General features: G+C 40.5%; 1 protein-coding gene across 1 annotated transcript in view; it reads right to left on the bottom strand.

Moving 5' to 3' along the window:
- The window catches only part of LOC311233576 (palmitoyltransferase ZDHHC20-B-like), a gene marked incomplete at its 3' end in the record, with an annotated part of 36,402 nt that overhangs the window by 591 nt on the left and 20,404 nt on the right, over nt 1-15,407 (bottom strand). Inside the window, exons 6-10 of the mRNA XM_084320543.1 lie at nt 11,137-11,169; nt 10,409-10,529; nt 8,747-8,879; nt 5,630-5,756; nt 789-869 (exon numbers count right to left, since the gene is read on the bottom strand). Coding sequence (XP_084176669.1) covers nt 789-869; nt 5,630-5,756; nt 8,747-8,879; nt 10,409-10,529; nt 11,137-11,169 — 495 coding nt within the window. The remainder of the gene's footprint in view (nt 1-788; nt 870-5,629; nt 5,757-8,746; nt 8,880-10,408; nt 10,530-11,136; nt 11,170-15,407) is intronic.

The following is a 15,407-nucleotide window of genomic DNA, read 5'->3' as shown; positions in this document are numbered from 1 at the left end:
CTGACTTGGGGAGTTGTGTCCATTTCAACAAGTAATTTTGCCCCTTTTTAACTATGAATAAATAAATATGCAAATGTCGGGTGGGGGAGGGGTAATATAAGAGGTTTACTGCCAATGGAAATTGAAAGATGAAAAAGATGTAATATCTCTTAAATTAACATGCTAACATTATGGGAAATGCACTTACCGTCTTCACATTTCCCATAATGTTGGCGTGTTCACCGTCCACCACAAACATAAAGTTAACATGTTCACGCCATAAACATAAAGTTAACATGTTCACGCCATAAACAATGTTAACATGTTCACACCACAAACATAAAGTTAACATGTTCACACCACAAACATAAAGTTAACATGTTCACACACCACAAACATAAAGTTAACATGTTCACGCCACAAACATAATGTTAACATGTTCACACCACAAACATAAAGTTAACATGTTCACACCACAAACATAAAGTTAACATGTTCACACCACAAACATTAAGTTGATGCATTATATCCCTGTCTTTAACAAGTTAATTTGGTTGAGGGTTTATTGAGTTAAAGAGTCTGACAGTTCACTCAGTACATCCTGGAACATGTGATATCATAATGACATCACACATTCCAAGTCATTCATTCAAGAACTCTCATACAAGATGTTCAATTTGTTTTGGGGATATGTGTGAGATTATGGACATAATAAACCAGCTTTCTCTTTTGGGTGTTCATTTAAACATGGTCAGGAAAAACTCTTGACCATAATATCATAGCTGGAAAATGCAACTAACAAGACTTACCCTTTGCCGTTCAAGATAGCATGAACTTGCTCCCGGTCTATGTGGATGAGTCGGGTATCGAAGGACTGTCCATCGCCCCGGCTGAGGAAAGAGAGGTCACATGAGCTGCAATGACTTCAAATCAAATTAAAATGCAATTACATGCATTACTTTCTTTTTATCCGACAACCTCAGGGAACCTCTGCCCATTACCTCTGCCCCTACCCACCTTCAAAACCACTCTCAAAGAGCACCTACGGGAGGCTGCAATTAGAAACTGGCCCCCTTAATGTCGGAACACCCTCACCCCCCCCCCACCCCCCCCCCCCCCCTAATGTACATTTCCCTCCCTCGTATGTATATATTTAATGTTAGGGGGAATGTTTAACAGTACTGTATATTTGCATATCTTGTATGTCACAAATGTAACAGTACTGTATATCTGTATGTCATGTATGTCATAAATGTCATGGTTAGATTAGATTAGATGATTAGATTAGATTTTTATATCTGTATGTTGTGTATGTCATAAATGTCATTATGAATTGAAAATTGGGGACCCTGATGTAAACAAGACGAAAGTCTTTCTCTGGTCTGCATCCCCTTAACAATTGTTTGTATTGAGCTGTACTGTACCCATTCTGCAATCTGTTAATTAAAGTTTTCAATAAATCAATCAATCAATCAATCAATCAACCTATCCCCTTATGATAGATGGTGACACCATCTCCACCAAAGCATGTGAGATTGTCTCTATATACCATATCTAAAATGGAAGACCATCCCAATATCCTAATTGTTGGTGTTGAGGTGGAACAAGCCCATGCAAAAGGTAAGGTTGTGTACATGTACCCTTGTGTGTCTCTTTAACACATTGTGCGCCAAAAACGAATATACTCGTTATTGCCCACCATGCGTTGTGCGCCAGAAACGAGTTAACTCGTTTTTGGGATCAATATTTAATTTTTTCGCCATGGCATTCATAATTCATCCAGCCTCCCTCTGGGATGCAGCTGGACCCTGTTCTGATATTGCAACGCCTCAATACGGCCCCCTGGTGGATTTCGGGCGAGTTACACTCCAAGCCAAACCGGAAGTGGCGCTCTGTGCATCTGGGAGAATCCTCCGGCAGTAATATCAATATGATTTTCGGCATTTATTGCGTCATACAAACAGGAAATGGATCTAACAGATCAACGTCAAACAATTGGAATATTTTTCCTCCAGTCTCATCGGCGAACAGTAAGAGGAATCTAACGTTATTTTCAGCCCGATTGTTTATTTATTTCACAATCCATCTGATCAACGTATCAACCCATAGTAAAAAAAAGACGCTACTGACGATCAAGGAATTATAAATGACCCCCCCCCCCCTTCCTTCACGCATGATGAAGCATAATGTATACCGATCATATACATTTGAATTTTTTAATATAGCGTGTATAGGAAAGAAATGCCAATCGATAATCTATCATATGCGTCAGGGCCTATAACTCGCGTTTTAGGAATTACTGCAGAAAACCTTAAAAACATACTTATATTCACGACGGTATTAACACGACAATGTATGAATAAAAAAATATAACGTTCCCACATCCGGAACGATAGATACCCAATGTTGAATGGGCCATAGTAATGTCGATAGCTATAATATTTAAAAGGTTATAGCCCTGCAAAGAAGGTAAACATCTCCATAGGGTTACAGCACTGGCAGACTGGGCCCAAGGATGGGTACAATGCATGGCGGACAATGTGTTAAAAGGTAAGGTTGTGTACATGTACCCTTGTGTGTCTCTTTAAAAGGTAAGGTTGTGTACATGTACCCTTGTGTGTCTCGTTGTGTACATGTGTAATGGTCGTGACAACGTCACCTCAAACTTCGATGCCCCGAGTGGGAGTCGAACCCCAGTCTCCCACACCACAGGCAGCAACACAGACCGCTATACCAAGAGGTGAATTCACTACTTCGCAACGTGTCTATCTGTCTTTGAGGATGTGAGAGTGAGTTTAACCCATAGCACCGCTACTCACCCCAGCCCTTCTTGACTGCGCTTCACGATACCATCCGTTACACTCACCCTCTCAAACTCACTCCACTCCACTCCACCCAAGGCACTTCGATGCCCCGAGTGGGAGTCGAACCCTGGTCTTCCACACCGCAGGCAACAACACAGACCGCTATACCAAGAGGTGAATTCACTTCTAAGTAATGGGTTTATGCATCTTTTGAGGATGTGAGAGTGAGTTTAACCCATAGCACCGCTACTCACCCCAGCCCTTCTTGACTGTGCTTCACGATACCATCCGTTACACTCACCCTCTCAAACTCACTCCACTCCACCCAAGGCACTTCGATGCCCCGAGTGGGAGTCGAACCCCGGTCTCCCACACCGCAGGCAACAACACAGACCGCTATACCAAGAGGTGAATTCACTTCTAAGAAATGGGTTTATGCATCTTTTGAGGATGTGAGAATGAGTTTATTAACCCATAGCACCGCTACTCACCCCAGCCCTTCTTGACTGCGCTTCACGATACCATCCGTTACACTCACCCTCTCAAACTCACTCGACTCCACCCAAGGCATCCGGGTCACGGCACCATTGTAACGGTCGTGACAACGTCACCTCAAACTTCGATGCCCCGAGTGGGAGTCGAACCCCAGTCTCCCACACCGCAGGCAGCAACACAGACCGCTATACCAAGAGGTGAATTCACTACTTCGCAACGTGTCTATCTGTCTTTGAGGATGTGAGAGTGAGTTTAACCCATAGCACCGCTACTCACCCCAGCCCTTCTTGACTGCGCTTCACGATACCATCCGTTACACTTGTACCTTGTGTGTCTCATTAAGGTTGTGTGCATGTACCTTGTGTGTCTTTTCTGCTTCCATACTGTTGAAGCTAAAGTTCAAACCAGATATTCCACAGTATGTTTTTGCTTAATTTAGATTAGATTAGATTCAAATGTATTGTAAATGTAAATGTAAGTTTGGTATCCAACCAGAGTGCAAATGTAACAGTAAAGTGCAATAGTAATATACAATGTATAGTTGATTAAAATAGGTGGGTATAAAATATATAAATTAGCACTACAGAGTTATAGTAGTAATATGTACAGTGATACAGGTATACAGACATTTGGTAGTAGTCAGGGATGTAAAAAGTACCCAGAAATTATACTTAAGTGAAAGTATGGGTACCGTCTCAAAATCATACTCAAGTCAAAGTCAGAGTATCTGGCTAAAAACACACTTGAGTAAAAGTAAAAAGGTTTCTGACTGTCTATTCTTCTGATAGCAGGTGTTTAACACTTTGAGTGCCAGCGACGCGTTTTGTCGTTAGTTCATGCCGACCTTTGAATGCCACCAACGCTATATAGCGTTTTTATGTCGTTTTTTTTATTGGCGATTTGAATTCATATTTCATCAATCGAGCCTCACACTAGTGTTGCAGAGTCTCTCTGAGCTCAATTGGGAAGATACCGCCCCCTATCGTCTCTCCCTGTGTAACTGCACCCCATTAGTTTAGACTGAAGAAGGGGGGGGCAGTTTCCTCATTTTACTTTTCCGTCAAGCCAACTGAAGAGACCCAAGTTGATCGCCGGCCCGGAAAACACGTGGAATATATATTTACAGTACCCAACGCTGAATCAATATACACGATCGATATTTGGAATGGCGATCAGGAATTGGAATAATCTTTTTGGATAACATCTGATCTGAGGTAAGGAATCTATTTTACCAGTCTTAGGGTAATCAGAGCTTTTTTCACAGATATATCAACATGTCCCGTATGTGTGTGTATGTGTCTGTGTGTGCACGCTGATCAGGAAATGAGAGAATCGATATTTCAGCCCGCTTCTATAGCGTGCATAAGTACACATATACTATCGATAATCTAGCGTTTATTTGAAAACGATAAATAGGCTGAAAAATGACAATGTTTTTGTGTATGCCAGAATATTCCAGTAAATGCCGTTTATCACAGCATCTTTATATTTTCCTGAAAAACGAGGGCTTTTCAAAATGCTATCAAACGGAAATGAACCGATTAAAAAACAATCCGTTTCGACAATGTTGACTGCAAACAAGTCATTGATAAACGACGGGCAGATTAGACACATAGCCAAAATTTAAGACAGAGATTATACGTTCACAACGCTATCATTGAAGTGGGTGCTGGCATTCAACCACGTTTTACCATGTTCACCAGTGGTAATCAAAGTGTTAATAAAATATCCCCGCTTTCTAGTCTTGCACAAGGACCAATCAGCATGGTTATGGGTGGGTTCATTTTCCATTGATGGGGATTTGATTGGCTGTTTTTAAATAAAGTGCAGCCGCAGGATTAATAACGTTAACGTTAGTTCGGACAGAGAAACAAATATACTAATTAAAATAGTTGGACCTGTGAGATTTGTACTTTGTACTTTGTAGGTCTGCATTTTAAATGTAAGGAGTAAAAAAAAAAAAATTCTCTCTGAAATGTAATTGAGTAAAAGTATACAAATTACAAACCTAATAATACTCGAGTAAAGTACAAATCCCCCAAAACAGTACTTAAGTATTGTAACGAAGTACAATTACTCAAGTACTTTACACCCCTGGTAGTAATATGTACAGTGATACAGGTATACAGACATTTGGTAGTAGTCATACTATTATCTCAGCCACAGCTCAGAGAAACGTCATTCAGATAAAAGCATTTTGCAGTCACTGTCAACCCTTACATCAATGGAAAATGGGGGTCTGCAAATGAACTATTCATCAGCATACAAGGTCAGTGATTACCACCACGCCAAGGCAGAACACACAAGGTCAGTGATCACCACCACGCCAGAGAGTCCATCTATAGTGTCACCTGGAGAAGACGGGGACCACCCAGAGAGTCTTCTTCTCTCCAAACACCTCGGACACGTTCTGCCTGAAGCCCAGAGAGAAGCCGTTTCTGTCCGAGCCGCCTCTGAAGACAGGCGCCCTGAACGCCTCTGAAACACCAGGGAGGACAATGTTAAGTTCAAAACACAATCTATTACAGACAGTAAGTAAAGTAATCCCATGGAATGCTAAAACTCTGCAATGTAATCAGATTATTTGTAATTTTAGGATTACACAATCTAAATACTAGTGTCTATAATATACTAGTGTTTATAATATCACAATCTAAATACTAGTGTCTATAATATACTAGTGTTTATAATATCACAATCTAAGGGCGTTTTCACACCTGTAGTTCGTTTGCTTTGTTCCGATTCAGGGAGACACAGGGACTATAATGATACAATGTTGCACTTGTCCCTTAGTTCGTTTGTGTTCACACGGCTGTGTTAACAGCGGACCAAAACAAACGCACACGCGAGCAAACTGTCACTCATTGGTCAGATTTTGGGGTGTGCCTCCCCCCCCCCCCTAACCCTGAATCTCCGCGTTACATTGAAATCGGGGAGGGGAGAGCGGGGGGAGCAAATGAATGAATGTGGATGAGAGCCGTGATGTAAGTGGTTGCAGATACGGCTGTGGGGGTGCTGGAGACATGATCGAATAGACTTGTATGCGCCTGAATCTCCTGAACACGGCGCGAGCCATTCCTAATCGATCAGAACTAAATCGGCAGCGAAAAAGCCAGTTTTTAAGCAGCTATTCCCCATGCACATGCGCAGATTGCCCACGGATTGTGACGCAACGCAAACCCGCCCTGGACTGTTCCATCAGAGGGGCGAGCTTCGGTGGCCAGTGTCCTTTCAGCCGAACAGGATAATGAAACAATGATCCCACTAAATGACCAGACACGTCTTATGGCGACATCTACAATTACCTCATTGAGTCTCCAGGTAGACGAATGTTTATATTTAAGTGCAGTGGTCTGTAGCCACTCGTGTTGCGTCACAATCCGTGGGCAATCTGCGCATGTGCATGGGGAATAGCTGCTTAAAAACGGGCTTTTTCGCTGCCGAGTTAGTTCTGATAGATTAGGAATGGCTTGCGCCGTGTTCAGGAGATTCAGGCGCATACAAGTCTATTCGATCATGTCTCCAGCACCCCCACAGCCGTATCTGCAACCACTTACATCACGGCTCTCATCCACATTCATTCATATTCTCCCCCCGCTCTCTCCTCTCCGATTTCAATGTAACGCGGAAGTGTAGTGGTCTATCGCGCGTTAACTTTACCGATCTAGCCTAAAGACTACAACCTGATCCCGCCCACAATTCAATGCGAAAGCGCCATCATGCAGCGCGTATACAGTACGGCAAGTGAGTTGTGTCGGTTTGTTAAGTCGATTGCATTCTCACAGCGTACGAGTCGCGTCGGGTTCGGTTGGAAGTGCGCCGAGACCACCCTTTCTAGGTGGTCTCAGCCTGCTTGTTTTGTTCCGCAACAGAATGCGATTGCTGTGTTCACATATGCCCAACTGAACCGAAATAAGGGGTAAACGCTCCAGGTTTCGGAACAACAGCTCCAAACGAGCTAGGTGTGAAAATGCCCTTAAGTAAATACTAGTGTCTATAAGTGTTTATAATATCACAATCTAAATACTAGTGTCTATATACAAGTGTTTATAGTATCACAATCTAAATACTAGTGTCTATAATATCACAATCTAAATACTAGTGTCTATAATATCACAATCTAAATACTAGTGTCTATAATATCACAATCTAAATACTAGTGTCTATAATATACTAGTGTTTATAATATCACAATATAAATACTAGTGTCTATAATATACAAGTGTTTATAGTATCACAATCTAAATACTAGTGTCTTTAGTATCACAATCTAAATCAGGGGTAGGCAACCCTAGGCACGCGGGGGCATTTTCATAGGCACAGGGGGCAGCATTAATTTTTTTTTTTAAATAATCATTTTTTTTTCTTTTTGCTTTGAAATATTATAGTGAAATATTTTGCACTGTTGTCGCATTTATCTTGTTGAAAACCTCCCACAGGTTCTTTTTCCTACCACATATTTAATTGAGACCCTTTATTTGTTTATTATTTCAATTTAGCTGGAAATACATTGCTACATCATTCAGTAACATTTGCAGAGCCTTATAACAAAAACATTATTACGGTCACCATTGTGACCAGTGGGATTAATCACAAATTTTATTATTTATTTTTCTATTTCATTGAACATTGCACATGTTAAAAGCCATTTTTTTTACTCAAAATGTGAGTATTACCAAGTCAACTTGTGTTCTTAAAACAATGACAATAAACATAGTTTTATTAGGTTGAAATAATGTGGTTGTGTACTTATTTTTCTGTTAACTTATTATGGATTGAAAACTGAAAACCTTAATGCACAGTAACTGAACTCAATATTTTTAAGTTCTGGTAATTTATTATTTTTTTTTTTACAGTGTAGTCTTGCGATCAATCAAAACTTATTTACACGATATACCTCACATTCACCCTCCATTCACATCCTGGTGTTCTCAATTAGGCCTGTAGGTGGAGCTATGACAGCACACGTACATTACACACACCGATGGTGTGTGATGTGTCCAAAAATGAATGGGCAAATGTGAGTGAAATGGTCGCACTGTATGCAGCTGTTTGTCTGCATTGCATTCCCCCCCCCCCAACTCAGATTTAGGGTTGATACAACCATCATAATAATATTGTTAATAATAACAATAACAATAATGATGTAATAATGTAAAAATTATCATTAAAAATACCTGATTATGAGAAAAAATAATTACGATGCATGGAATATTGTTGAGGCACACTAGTTACAACTATATTTCAAACAGGCACGCCATGTCAAAAAGGTTGCTGACCCCTGATCTAAATACTAGTGTCTATAATATACTAGTGTTTTGTACCTATCCTGGTTCTTTTCTGTACCTATCATGGTTCTGTACCTATCATGGTTCTGTTCTGTACCTATCGTGGTTCTGTTCTGTACCTATCATGGTTCTGTACCTATCATGGTTCTGTTCTGTACCTATCATGGTTCTGTTCTGTACCTATCGTGGTTCTGTTCTTTCCCACCAGCCACAGATGGTAGATAAAGAATGACAGGATGCTTATGCAGAACATGGCCGCCACAAAAAACAGAAACAGGATGTGGAATTTGGCGTGAGTGTCAGGAATCCGCTTCTGAAGAGAGAGAGAGAGAGAGAGAGAGAGAGAGAGAGAGAGAGAGAGAGAGAGAGAGAGAGAGAGAGAGAGAGAGAGAGAGAGAGAGAGAGAGAGAGAGAGAGAATTCATCTTGTGATTGTGATGTTCTGCACTGTTGGAAAGAGAATATCATCACCTAGCAGGACACTAGGTTCATTTTGTGGTCGTGCTGACCTGTTAGCAGGATCTTAGCCTAGCAGGACACTAGGTCCATAATTGTGGTGGCATTGCCACCACAAGCCTTTAGCTAATTCCCTGTCTCTATCCTGCACCATGTTATGGGGGATTTTCTGGGACAGAATGACCAACTGGCCAGAATATTCATAGATGACTAGCTGCTATTAAAATAGTATGGGGAATGACTGACCACTGTCATTTTAAAACAACAAACAAAAACCAAAAAAATAACAACAAGATTCTCAAATAATCCTTATCTGCGCTATGACAATCACATACGCTTCTAAGGGACTAAACTAGGGATGCTCGATATTGGCTTTTTTACCGATACCGATATTGTCCAACTCTTAATTTCCGATACCGATATCAACCGATATCAACCGATATATGCAGGGTTTATGCAAAATCTGAATAATCTCAGGTAATTAACATTACATATATCTTGTCATGGAATTAACACAACATTATGCATACTTTTGACAATAAATAAAATCTGAAATTGTTCTTACTTGCTTGCCTGGGTAAATAAAAGTGAAATAAATGTAAAAAAAAAGATTTTTTTTAAAAACCGATACCGATAATTTCCGATATCACATTTTAATGCCAATATCGGTAGGCCGATAATATCAGACATCCCTAGACTAAACACGTTTCGCAATTATGCCACATCAATGTGGAACGCCCTACCCACAGCTGTAAAGGAATGTGAATCACTACCCACTTTCAAAACCACTCTCAAAGAGCACCTACGGGGGACTGCTATTCGAAACTGGCCCCTGTAAATGTCCTAACCCAACCCCCTCCAATGTACAGTAAATGTCCTAACCCAATAATACACAAGACCCTCTTCTTGGGACCAAGTAAGGTTTCGTCGATAATCCAATGTACAGTTACCCCCCACCCCACCCACCCAACCACCTCCAATGTAGTTCCCCCCCCCACCCCACCCCACCTACCCAACCCCCCCCCCCCCCCTCCACCCCACCTACCCATCCTCCTCCAATGTACAGTTTCTTCGTCAAATGTATATACTCTCTTTTTTAGACTCTTTTTGTATCACAAACAGTACTGTATTTGTAAATCTGGTATGTCATAAATGTATAGATGTAGCAGTACTGTCTATCTGTATGTCATGTATGTCATGTTATGATGAATTGAAAATGGGGGACCCTGATGTAAACAAGACGAAAGTCTTTCTCTGGTCTGCATCCCCTTAACAATTGTGTATTGAGCTGTACTGTATTGTACCCATTCTGCAATCTGTTAATAAAACTTTCAATCAATCAATCAATCAAACAAGCCCAACCATAGAGGAAGAGGAAGATACTTACGGTCCAGAATTTGATGAAGTACTGGATGACTGTGGCACATATTACAACACAGAACAGCGAGGAGTAACCCAGGAACAAGACAAAGTACTTGTAGTTGGAGAAGCCGACACAGTTATTCACCCTGGAAGTAAAACAGGAAAGAGAATCAGTATATATACAGCTCCATGTAATACTACTGTACTTTTATCTAATTAATTAATTAATTAATCCAAATGGAATATGACTGATATTTTGAGCTCCGAGCCTTCAAGGTTTAGCCGTTATCTTATTTTCATACCAGCGCTCATTTCCCTATGCTTTTTCCTTTGTTGTTGTTCTTAGCTCTATTTTATTCTAATAAAAATAATTTCTTATGTACCTTAGTTGCTATTGCGTGTACATATATGTGTTTTATTAGATGTATGTACATACATACCACCTATTCGTCTGTTTTATTCTCCACCCATCGATCATCCGTAGCAACACTATATTATCACTGACATCCAAGTTGGGGGATCCCCCTTTGAACAGCCCAAATACATCTTCAATACACCTACAATATGTGTATGTGTGTGTGTGTGGTGTGTGTGGTGTGTGTGGTGTGTGTGTGTGTGTGTGTGTGTGTGTGTGTGTGTGTGTGTGTGTATGTGTGTCTCTCTCTCTCTCTCTCTCTCTCTCTCTCTGCTCAGGTATTATCAGTGGGTACACAGTATATAGTATATAGTTGTGTAGAATTAAATGTACAGTACCAGGGGCAGTGATGATCCATCTTCAGAACACACCTGTAGAACAACACAATGTTACTGTACATATCTAACAAGAACACACCTGTAGATAAAGACAATGTTACAATGTTACTGTACATATCTAACAAGAACACACCTGTAGAACAACACAATGTTACAATGTTACTGTACATATCTAACAAGAACACACCTGTAGAACAACACAATGTTACAATGTTACTGTACATATCTAACAAGAACACACCTGTAGAACAACACAATGTTACAATGTTACTGTACATATCTAACAAGAACACACCTGTAGAACAACACAATGTTACAATGTTACTGTACATATCTAACAAGAACACACCTGTAGAACAACACAATGTTACAATGTTACTGTACATATCTAACAAGAACACACCTGTAGAACAACACAATGTTACAATGTTACTGTACATATCTAACAAGAACACACCTGTAGAACAACACAATGTTACAATGTTACTGTACATATCTAACAAGAACACACCTGTAGATAAAGACAATGGTCCTCATTCTCGAATGGACATATGTAAAAGTTATGAAGGAATTCCTTCGTAACTCGATTTACATACTTATTTGACTTATTCTTTGTAATAATAATAATAATAATAGATCAAATTTATATAGCGCCTTTCATAGAACCCAAGGTCGCTTTACAATCAGGACAAAAAATAGGGCAAGGAAAGTAGGGGGGGGAGGGGGAAGAGGGGATGAGGGAAAGTAGGGGATAATGGACCTAATTTAATCTAAAACTAACTGATGGGGAAAGCCTTGGTGAAGAGGGGATGCGGATTTCGGGGGGGAGAGAGTTCCAGAGGGTAGGGGACGCCACGCTGAAGGCTCTGTCCCCAAAAGTCCGTAACCTGGTGCGAGGGATGGAGAGGAGACCTAGATCAAAGGATCGTAGGTTCCGGGATGGAGTGTACTGGTGGAGGAGATCAGACAGGTACCGGGGGGCGAGGGCATGGAGGGACTTGTAGGTGAGGAGCAGGAGTTTGAAGGTGATGCGGAACCTGACTGGAAGCCAGTGGAGATTTATGGATTGTAGGATTTACGAACTCGAAAAGGCAGTTGTAAGTCAAACAAACCGGTGTGCGCCTGTGTTTCCAACAGCTTTCTCTGGGACAAGTCATTGGGGATTGCCGATACTACAGACTTCCGTGGAATTAAATAATTACAATGATAATTCATACGACAATATTTGTATCATTAATAATTACGTTTTGAATTTATAGTCCTGACTCAATGAGGCATTGTGAGCATTACACACACACTGCAAACTAAATAAATAAGAACTAAACCGATCACCGTGGATATAGCTACTGTATAATGCTGCTTCACTGCATAATGTGCTGTTATATTTTATATTTAACCTGACCTTCTCTCCCCAGCAACCTCCTGCAAAGCCTCACCTTCCATCCTCTTTCTACCTTTTTACCCTACCCTCCAATCTCCCCCAATCCCATTCAATCTAATTTGCTGCAGCTCAAATGTATCCCCTTGCCCCACTTTGCCTTTTATGTCTCTGTCTGTGTTGATGTATTTCTATTGCTAAACGCAACCTCAGTGCAGAACACACACACATCTGTATACCGTAATTCCTCTAATAGTAACCGGTATTCAATTAAAAACCGGGTCTCTATTAATGACCGGGTGCGCTGTTGAGCTAAGCAATTATAAGCCGGCCTCCTAATACAAGCCGGGTATATTTTGTTATTGTTGTTATATGCTGGCCTGGCTGTGCAGTAAATACCATATAATGGTATGGTGTTAATGTTTACCAAGAGAGTAAGCCTACCTCAGAATTGTATAAAACTAAGTTATTATTATTATACCAGTATTGTGATTGCACTATTTTACTTTTTTTTGACCACCTGTAATTGCACTGTTTACTACCGTATTTCATACAGTACTTGGTTTCAATAAATGAACCCAGTACATTTTACTGGGTTCAAACAGACACAAAATGTTGATTTATTCATTATGATGTTTGAAAATTAGAAATATAGGCCTCTCTCTTATACATGCCTCCTCCTAATACAAGCCTGGTATCCGCTACAGTTGAAACAAATACAAGCCGGGGTTAATATTAGAGGAATTACGGTATGTGCTAAATTAATCTTAACCTAAAGTAGGCTTCTATTATTATAATGACTTGTTTTATTAGGTATTATAGTAGTAAGTCCTACTGTAGAACATGACATATTAGCATGACATCTAATTTAGTAATGTCAATACTGAACGACTGCGCACTTGTCAAGAGCTAGGGGTGGGAATCACCAGTTTCATCACGATACGATACAATATCGATTATTTGGACAACGATACGTTATTTGCAGAAAGGGAGAATGGCTTATAGCAGACTTAATGATTTTTGAATATTTCAACTAATGAAGTTAAATGTTTATTATCAACAACTATCTAGTTCGTTTTTATAGTGTAACGTTTTGCTACTTAAAATCATTGAGATCATTGAGAGAGAGAGAGGCTCAGCCCCCCCACCTTTCCTCAATAATGGAACTCTGTTTTCTCTATGCCTCTGAGCAGGGTTAACTTAGCTTAGTTAGCGTAAGCAGCTAACGTTAGTTTATCGACTCACCCCTATCAAGAGCCAGTTGCGCAGGCGTTCAGTATTGACATTACTAAATGAGATGTCATGCTAATATGTCATGTTCTACAGTAGGACTTATTACTATAATACCTAATAAAACAAGTCATTAGAATAATAGAAGCCTACTTTGCTGGAACGATTCATTTCACACTTATACAGTACGCGCACGTGTGTGTGTGTGTGTGTGTGTGCTCGTGCGCTGAGGCTGCTTCACTAAGCCGTTTCTCCACGCATTTATTTATTTATGGAGCATTTATTTATCCACTCTGATTGGATGGTGTATTGTACTTGTGCTGTATAATAACAATACATTTGAATCTAATCTCATTTTGAGATCAGTCGCAAATCACTTCCGCGCTACCTGTTGAATGGATCAGCATAGTGCAAAAGTCATAAAAACACGACAAACAAATATTGCAGTATATTAGAGAAATTTGTAAATGTAATTTTGGCAGAGTGCCTCTTTTTTTTATTATTATCTTTTTCCCCCTCCTTTTTCCGATTTTTCTCCCATCCCACTGTTAGTCGTTATGCCAATTCCCAACCCCCTTCCTGGTTGTTGCGCACCCCCCCCCCCTACTGTTGGTCCGGGAGGCCGGAGACTGTCACATGTTTTCCTCCGACGCATGTGCAGCCAGCCGGCAGCCAGCCTGGCAGTGCAGATTCTCACTGGGAGAGTGTAACGTGTGGAAGGTCGCACTACCTCTCTCCAGATCCTACCCTCGCTGTGCAGGCGCCCCGACCGAACTGTAGGGGTCACTGTCCACAACGCCCAGGACCCACCCACGGCTTCCCTCCCCCTAACTCAGCCAAACGAGTTAGTATAGCGATCAGCCCAAGCCAGGCAGAGTGCCTCTTTAATAAATGCATTCTCAGGCCACATGATTCAAGATTCAAGAGATTTATTCGTCACATACATACACAAGACGTGTAGTGAAATGAAGGTGACCATGCCCGCCTTGATTGTGCAAAGAATACAAATAATAATAGAATAAAATAGAATAGATAATAAAATAGACATGATAAAAAGTAGATAAAGATAAAATACAATACAATGCTAAGCTTACGAATTAAAGGTAATGAGTCCTATATACACCACTATACAATATACAGTTATACTATATAAAACTATACTAACTATACTATACAAAAACATACAATTATGTTTTTTAAAGTGACCTTTTTTGGGTTTAAAGTGACCTGTAGTGTGTTTGTGTGAGAGAGTGCAGGATGTGTGGTGTGCGTGTGTGTGTGTGTGTGTGTGTGTGTGTGTGTGTGTGCGCGCGCACGCGTGCGTGTGTGTGTGTGTGTTAAGGCTGGCATTCGGATTTTAATTAATGGGTTCGAACATTCGCCAAAAAAATTAAAAGGGGAGGCGCGCGGGGTGGAGTCGAGGTGAGGAGGCGCGTCCCCGCGGCGCTCGGCTCAATTATTCAATCATGGCAGCTGCAAGAAGTGGGAAGACGTCACCTGTGTGGAAACACTTTAAATTAACGGAGGATAATAATAATAATAATAATAATAATAATACATCTATTTTATATAGCGCTTTTCCAGGTGCTCAAAGACGCTTTACATGGGCAGGAGAGACAAACTATGGCAAAACAAAAAAACAGAACAAAACAGAACAAATAAT

The sequence above is a fragment of the Notolepis coatsorum genome (genome assembly GCF_963971535.1).
Source record: "Notolepis coatsorum genome assembly, chromosome: 8".
Taxonomy (NCBI): Eukaryota; Metazoa; Chordata; class Actinopteri; order Aulopiformes; family Paralepididae; genus Notolepis; species Notolepis coatsorum.
Note: the sequence above shows the minus strand (reverse complement) of the source record. Positions and strands in the feature narration are given on the sequence as shown.